At 30.3% G+C, this 8,243-nt stretch overlaps 1 protein-coding gene across 1 annotated transcript; it reads left to right on the top strand.

Annotated features, from left to right (window-relative positions):
* Positions 1 to 6,160: 6,160 nt before the first annotated feature.
* On the top strand, positions 6,161 to 7,557 carry LOC100263322 (cyclin-U4-1). The gene is made up of 2 exons (XM_002271100.5): positions 6,161 to 6,566; positions 7,133 to 7,557. The coding sequence occupies exons 1-2, from the start codon at positions 6,232 to 6,234 to the stop codon at positions 7,410 to 7,412; spliced, it is 615 nt and encodes a 204-aa protein (XP_002271136.1). The 5' UTR covers positions 6,161 to 6,231; the 3' UTR covers positions 7,413 to 7,557.
* Positions 7,558 to 8,243: the final 686 nt, after the last annotated feature.

Here is an 8,243-nt window from a genome sequence, read left to right as displayed (position 1 = left end):
CTTTGAAAACAAATAGATAAAAAGGTAATACGAAAAGAATCCCAAAAATTCTTTTTGTTTTTTTTTTCCTTTCCATTTTCTTTGCCAACCATTTGACTTACTTGGACTACCATCTTTGAAAACAAATGGAACAAGTAACATAACACTTGAAGACAAATGGAACAAGCAACATAACACTCCAAATTTTGTCATTTTTTTTTCTTTTTTAAAGAAAAAAATTAATGATAAATATAAATATTAAATAGATTTTATTGCATTTATTAAATAGATTTTACTTATTTTCTCAAAACACACTCAAATATAATTTAAAATACTTCAAATTTGTTATTAAGAAAAAAAAAAAAACTAATTTGTAGGAGAGTTCCAAATAGACACTAACCATTCTTCATCTTTGTTCTCAATCCAAAAAACACTCTAGGACTTCTCTCCTACCAAAACCAAACTTCTCTCCATAAATATTATAAATAAACCAGACTCCTCTCCATAAATATTCTAAATAAACCAGACTTTATAGTTAAGACTAATAAACATCAGATTAGTGGATCATGGATGGTGCTCTGTCGAACAAGGAGGATGAGGTACCTGAAAACCAATGTAAAGACAAGGTTTCAACAAATGATGTTACCTTCTATGGTGAGGCGTCATAGACCTCGATGTTTAAGATCAGTAGTCTACCTTATCGGCCTTTCACAATGTTTGAAACCATTCCAGCCTATTGAGTTCAGATGAAAAAACAGACTCTTCCCTCACAGTTCCTTGAGTTAGTTTCAAGATAGAATGAGAATATGAAATCCAAATCGTTATGCACATACATATTTCCATTACGTTAAGTTACAATAAGTAATTAAATCCTTATTGAAATGGTTGAGTAGAAATTGGAGGCAAATGAAAAGATTAAATTTTCAATTATATTGATAGTAGTTTCAAGAGTATTTCCAATCATTTTTATAGGTTTATGAGGGCAGTTTCAATTTGAATGTGAAATCAAAATCAAGTTAAAGATTAAATTTTCATTATTTTGAATATTTCCAATTATTCTTTTAGGTTTGTGATGGCAGTTTCAATGCAATTATAAAATCAAAATCAAGTTATCAACATTATAGATTTTCGTTACATTAAGTAATTAAAATCCTAAATTAAAACCCTAGTGAAATGGTTGATGGAATATAAATTAAAGATGAAAAGAGTAAATTTTCATTTAGGTTGATTATTAGTATTAATAAGGGTATTTTTGGAAATAAAAAGGTCCGTACTTGTATAGTTAGTATAGATATCAATTTTTTTTTGTTAAAATAACTCCAATACATGTATTATTATTATTATTATTATTATTTTAATCATTTTTGGAGTTTTTTCTAACATTTCTATGAATTTTTTTTTTTTTTATCAATTCTCATCCATCAATATTTATTTCAGAATGTCCACCTATATTTTCTTATATATCTCAATATATCCATAAAATCAAATTATCGATATATCCGTCAAAACTGATATTTTCATCATTGCTTTAAGTCACGTCTCTTGCTTGAGCATGAACCATACACCACCAACTTGACCACTCCTATACCATAACCCATTACTTTGTACACATCATATAAACACTTGATTGTAATAACATCTTTAAGCCCACACATATTCATTTAACCATTACCCATCCTTTACCCAACTCTTTGGAACCACTTGTGTTTCCCAACCTCTTAAACACCCTTAATGGTGTCAAGTCATGCGTAAAGAATTTGATGCCTTCATTTGGAATGGAACATGTGAACTAATTGGGTGATGCCCACCAATTAGTGGAGTGTTGTCAATGCCCTACAATATCTTTTGCTCACTCATTTCAATATCTCATATGTTGTTAACAAACTCTCTCAATTCACGGATAGACCACCTTCTAAGACTCATTGGACACAATGTACCATGGTCTCTTCCTATGCAGAAAGTCTTCACCTTGATTTATGTGGCTTCTCTGATGTCAATTGGGCAAGGAATCATGATGATCACACATCTCATGTGAAACATCTAGCCATTGACTATTCTTTTGTTTGTGATTAGGTTCAATGGGGACAACTCAAAGTTTCACATGTTTCAACATTCAATCAATGAATTTGGATTTTGACATGTTAGTGGTTTTTCAACGAAATTGCTCAACATTTTACTCATTTGAATCCTTATCACTACTATCATCAATATTGGAAGACATTTAGGATTGGGTAGGAGTGATTAATCATTCCTTGACTTGCACATAGACAATCAGAGGATTTTATATGCAGAATGTTTAATTGTTCATTCTCATAACCAGGAAGATCACACTCTTCTCTAGATGGTCAATCCTTATCTAGATCATCCTCTCTCCTAACTCTTAGCTTCTCCCTTGCTTTAGTGATTGTTACTTAAGTATAGTCCAAGGCAAATACTCATTAATTCTCAATGTAATTGTTTTCTCCAAAATGATTGATCACCTCCACACTTGACTATTATTGCTTTCCTTCCTTCTCTTCCATGATCCTAAACCTCCATAATGTTTATGAAAGAAAATGACGCTACTAAGAAACGTCAATGTTTCTCACATACATGCATGTAATGATACTATGTTTGATTGGAAAGATAAAATACGATATGCATATTCTAAAATATTATTTTTACGAGAATGTGCTTAATTTAGGATTTTGTGTCTAATGGAATATGATATTTTTGAATATTACATCCAATAGATTATGCTATACCATGCTCATGTTTGGTTTGTATAAGGAATAAAAAATTGAATTAAGATATATTATATTTCAATGTCTGATATTTATTTAAATAAATTTTTTAGTGCATTTAAATATTTACTATTACCAAAAAATATGAAATCTCCCTTACATTTAATATTATTTAGAAATTGTTGTACAATTTGTGAGTAAGTCATTGTTTATTATTTGTCATTATATTTATGATTAAAAAACTTAAAATTTATAAATAAAGAATATTTTATTATTTTGTTAAATATAGAAAAACATTTTCCATATATCTATATATACATATTTTTTTAATTTTGTAATCAAATTTATTTATTTATTTATTTTCAAATGGAATAACATAAAAAAAATTTAAAAATAGATGAGAAGAATAAATTTATGACTTATGATATTATATATATATATATATTAACTTCTCAACTTTCATATTATGAGAATGTTAGATAATATATTTTATCACTTATCCTAGGAAATATAACTTATCATATTTATTGTCAATTAAATATAACATAAAATCTAATATTTCATTTCTTATTTTATCTTAAAACTTCATATTATCAATTAAAAATAAAATATAATATATCATCACATCTCTTATTTTTCTCCCGACAATATTAATGTTTTCAAGAAATGCAAAATATCATCGTCTCTTTTATTTAGTGTAAACTTCATAAAACATTACATGCACTAGTACTGTCATCTTATGTTTTTTTTTTATGCCTAAAAATAATTCGTTGTCTCTTTGTGCTTGTACTAATATCTATAATTTTTATTTTTTAAAATAAAAACACTTATAAAAAAAAAGATTATTTGATTAAAAGGGTTAATGAAAACCTAATTTTTGAAATTTAACTCTCTATTTTTTTGTCTCATTTTGATAAAAATACCCTTGTTATTTTCTTATAAAAATAACATTTTATTTAAAAATCTACATACAAATACTTGAAATAATAAAATATATTTATGTAAAAAATAAATTACTAAAAAAATAAAACACGAAAATGTTAGATTTTTGTCCTTTTAACCATATATTTCCAATAAGAAAGCTAATTTCTATTTGGGCATTGACGAGCATTTTCACGTTTTAATTCAATATTTGACAGAGGAAAAGAAAATTTGTCGGTGACAGCACACAAATCACCACAAACCCAACCAACTGTGTTGCACGTGCCTACAAAGTGGAAATCCTCGTAGGGCAATGATGACGTGGCAAGGCCTCATTGGAGGGTGTTCCACGCCTTTGGAACATTTCTTAGGGACATATGGGTCCTTAAATTTGGTATTTGAAGTGTCACATTCAAAGAGTAGTGTAGGACCACAATCATGTGGACTGCCCCTTGAAAACTATTCATATTTATTTTTTATACCAAGTACTTCTTCATTTTTGTGGTAGCCATGGATGAGGCAGAAGTGTCACATGGGGTACCCAACTGGACCGGACCTGCACGTGCTATTCACACGCTTTTTTCCCAAAATATCCCTAGATACGACACCGTTTTACTGTTGCTTCACTTCAAGACAAACGTGTTTCCCCCTCATTTTTCTTCCCAAATTATTTTATTTTATCAGTTAATGCTTTCATAGAGATGAATTAATATTCCATTTAAAAAAAAATATAATCATTTTTTTTATTATAATTCAATCACATCACTTTCAGTTCAAAAAAATCCCCCTCTTTATTACCAAAATAATTAATTATTATATTTTTTTATAATGAGTTTCCTATTTAACTCTTGTTAAAATATATTAATAAGCTTCTATCTTTTTTTTTTTTCCTTATTTTCACATAATTTAAAATTCCATATAATTGATAATTAATTGGATATGGTATTGAAGTTTTGGATCATAAGAGTATCTTTGGTCTCAAAAAATCTGAAAGAAAATGAATTTAAAAAATCAAAAAAATTAAAAATAAATAAATTTACATTAAAATTGTTTTTTAAAAGGCAACTTTAATATAACTAGTTAGAATTTTAAATTATTTATTTAAAAGACAATTCAAAATTCAATACTTAAATTAAAGTTACTTGTAAAAAAAAAAAAATCTATATATTAATGCTCTAAAAAGTGTCACAATTTGGAAATAATTTTTCAATTTTCATAGTTGGATAAATATTTTCTTTTTAAAGATAACCATTTTTTTTTTTTTCAAAATTGGAACAAGTTGGTGTAAAGTTAGGTATTTTTTGTCCTTTTCCAAGTCTTTAGATCTCTTATATATTATATTAATTAATATAATAATAAAATAACACCAGGAAGAATTAGCCTGGCTTACAAGTGTGCATGTTAATTCAACATCTCATATTAGTTGGCTAAGACTTGCTTGCATTTATACTGGCAATCATCATGCCTAGTTGTACAAATTGCTTCAATTTCAAAATAATAATTTTTTTATTTTTTATTTTTGGGGAAAAATGTTTTATAGTTTATCTCATGCAAATTCTTTTCAATAAATTAAATTGGGAATTAAATGATTTTCCAAATGAATTAGTAGTTTTGGAATTTATTTTTATTTTATATATATTTAATAAAAATAAACTCAGATGGGTGGAATTTTACAAGGGCTTGCATGTGTAATAAAATTATAGAAATTATTTTGATTTATTTAATTTTTTTCTTGATTTTCATATGATTTAGGAACTTGCTTTTGACAATCAAACTTAAGTTAATGGGGGAATATGTTCTCAGCCATGTAATTATGAGAATCACATGGCCAGTTATACACCCAAACCAACCCTAAGCCTACTATAAACAATGCCCAAATTCACTTGAAATTGACCAATATTTGAGACTACAAGGAGCCAAGCCAAGCCAAACCCAACCCTCTATGGGTAGACACAATATTAATCCAATTGAATCCAACCTACCACCTCATATCTCTTGTGGTTTTTCTTCTCCCTTAGGTCTAAACCTCATTTTTATATTTGGGTTAAGACAAAAGGGGCATGTAGTAATGCCACCCTAAGACATTACAATTCCTTATTATGTCACCCAATTGCTTAGATTCAGACCACACATGCAAAGATCTCAATAATGGGACCCCAAAAATTGCAATCACCTCTTACCCACATGTAATCACATGATGGGTATGGCATGCCCATCACCATTGTCACAACCTCAAAAAAAAAAAAAAAAACCCTAAATTTCTCTGTATTTTCTTTTCAATTAGGAAAAGGACACTCATCCACTATAACCCATCTTTTTCTTTTCCCTCTTTTGCAAGTTCAAGTTTGAAACAAAGAATCAAAGCCCACCTCTAATCATCACTTTTTAAACTTGAATAAAGCTAAACCTCATCAATAGAGAGACATGAGAGCCACTATTCAAATTCTTGAGGTCATTTCAGGCAATAAAAATAACTGCCCACTAACGACCACCTTACTACTTATATGATATATGCGAGTGGGGTTAAACCTTATGAAGAGTCCACATCTTTCTGTATATATATAGATGTAGATGTACCATCTACTGCAGCTACAATTCTTCTTCATCGATGGCAGAGCTGGAAAACCCAAATTTCATGTCAAAACTCATCACCTTCCTCTCCTCTATACTCCAGAGAGTGGCTGAGTCCAATGACCTCAATAGAAGATTTCTACCGCAGAAGATTTCAGTCTTCCATGGCCTCACCCGCCCCAATATCTCAATTCAAAGCTACCTAGAGAGGATTTTCAACTACGCCAATTGTAGCCCTTCTTGCTATGTGGTTGCATACATTTACCTTGATCGGTTCGTGCAGAAGCAGCCATCGTTGCCGATCAACTCGTATAATGTTCATCGCTTGCTCATTACTGGTGTCATGGTTGCTGCCAAGTTCATGGATGACATGTAAGTTTATATAACTGTTTTTTTTTTTTTTTTTGGTTCTCTTACAAATTGTTTTGATGTGATATATATAGCTTTGGTGATTGAATTAGAGGATGATGGAGTAGGAAAATGTGAATTTTCCAACATCATTATCTTTTCCTTGGTTTTAACTTTCCTTGAAATTTCTCTGATAGGTTTGAATTAAAGTTTTGAAGGGCATCTTTATGCAGTAACCCTAATTGGGGTTTCATTTCTTAGAATTCAAGTTTCTCAGAGAAGAGAACAATGAAAAACCCAGATGCAAAATTCAAGGTTTCTGGTTTGAATTTCTTTGGATCATCAATGCTTTTCTCTGAAAATGTTTTGATCTAGAACTGGAATCCTGGGAAAAAGATGAAGGGTGGGTATCCATGTGAAATTCTCTAGGAAAATAAAAGGCTTCATGATTAGATTCCTTTTCTTGTCACTTTCCCACTTCAAACATGACTGAAAGTTTTTTGAGTTTCACATTTTTTTTTTTTTTGAAAGTTCATATGGAAATTGAGCTAATATTTCTAATATCTCCTGATGGGTTTTGAAAATTTCAGGTATTACAACAATGCTTACTATGCAAAAGTTGGAGGAATAAGCACAAGAGAGATGAATTTTCTTGAGGTGGATTTCCTGTTTGGTTTGGCCTTTGACCTGAATGTGACACCCACCACATTTCACACCTACTGTTGCTGCCTCCAAAGAGAGATGTTGCTGCAATCTCCTCTAAGCTTACCAGACCACCATTCATCTTTGAACTTAGCAAGATCATCCAAGCTGCATTTGCATTTCAATGAAGATGAGCCCTCCCATCACAAGCAACAACTTGCTGCTTGATTCAAGCTTCAATGATTAAACCCCTCTTGACTTTGTGTAAACCACCTTAGCTTGTTGATTTTTCTTTTTTCCTAGATTTTTTTCAGTAATATTATATTTTTCAATTCGGTAAAACATAATACATAAATCTTTTAATTTTCACAAAGAATTGTATCATATGACACACACTGTGGTCGTCTAAAATGCAACTCATATCATTATCATCTTCCTTTTTTAGGGTTTTGGATGACTTCTTTGACACCCAACTCTTTCAAGTCAAGCCAAAATATTTCAAAATTTTTATTTTCATTTTTGTATTTTCCGGTTTCCCTTTTGGGTGGGGGTCTTTGGATGTGAAGTCAAGTAGTATATACAGAGTGGAGTCTCTTCTTTACAGTCTGGCTAGATGCAATGTTTGCTACACTTGGGATTATATATATTGATCAGGGACTAGACACTTGGTTCTTATCCAATATATATAGGGCTGTCCTGATAAATTTTGGGGAGACTAAAGTGCAAGTGGGGGTGGTGTGAACACATACTTGGATGGAATCCAGAAAAGAATCGAGTGGTGAATGAAAAGGAGGGTTTGATGAAATGAGTAGGTGACAAAAGAATGATGTAGAGAGAAAGCTGTGTTGGTGGCTTAATTGTTGGTAGTGCAGCCAATTTGTTCTATTTGACAGTTGTATTGATTCTTGAGAGGGAACATTCAACATGTGCGTTCATGGACAACTCAGTTGTACATGTGCCCAGCTAAAAGCCATTGAGAGGGACTTCTCATTTTTCATTATTATATTGTTTGTTTTTTTTTTTTTTTTTTAATAATTTTAGATCTTAAAATCCCTGGTA

Source organism: Vitis vinifera, chromosome 15 (assembly GCF_030704535.1).
Source record: "Vitis vinifera cultivar Pinot Noir 40024 chromosome 15, ASM3070453v1".
NCBI classification, from domain to species: domain Eukaryota; kingdom Viridiplantae; phylum Streptophyta; class Magnoliopsida; order Vitales; family Vitaceae; genus Vitis; species Vitis vinifera.
Note: the sequence above shows the minus strand (reverse complement) of the source record. Positions and strands in the feature narration are given on the sequence as shown.

Excerpts from the sequence above, each read along its gene's own strand:
- LOC100263322 (XM_002271100.5), top strand. The coding sequence starts at position 6,232 with ATGGCAGAGCTGGAAAACCCAAATTTCATGTCAAAACTCATCACCTTC. Across the intron at positions 6,567-7,132 it reads GCCAAGTTCATGGATGACAT|GTATTACAACAATGCTTACT; the intron begins GTAAGTTTATAT and ends TGAAAATTTCAG.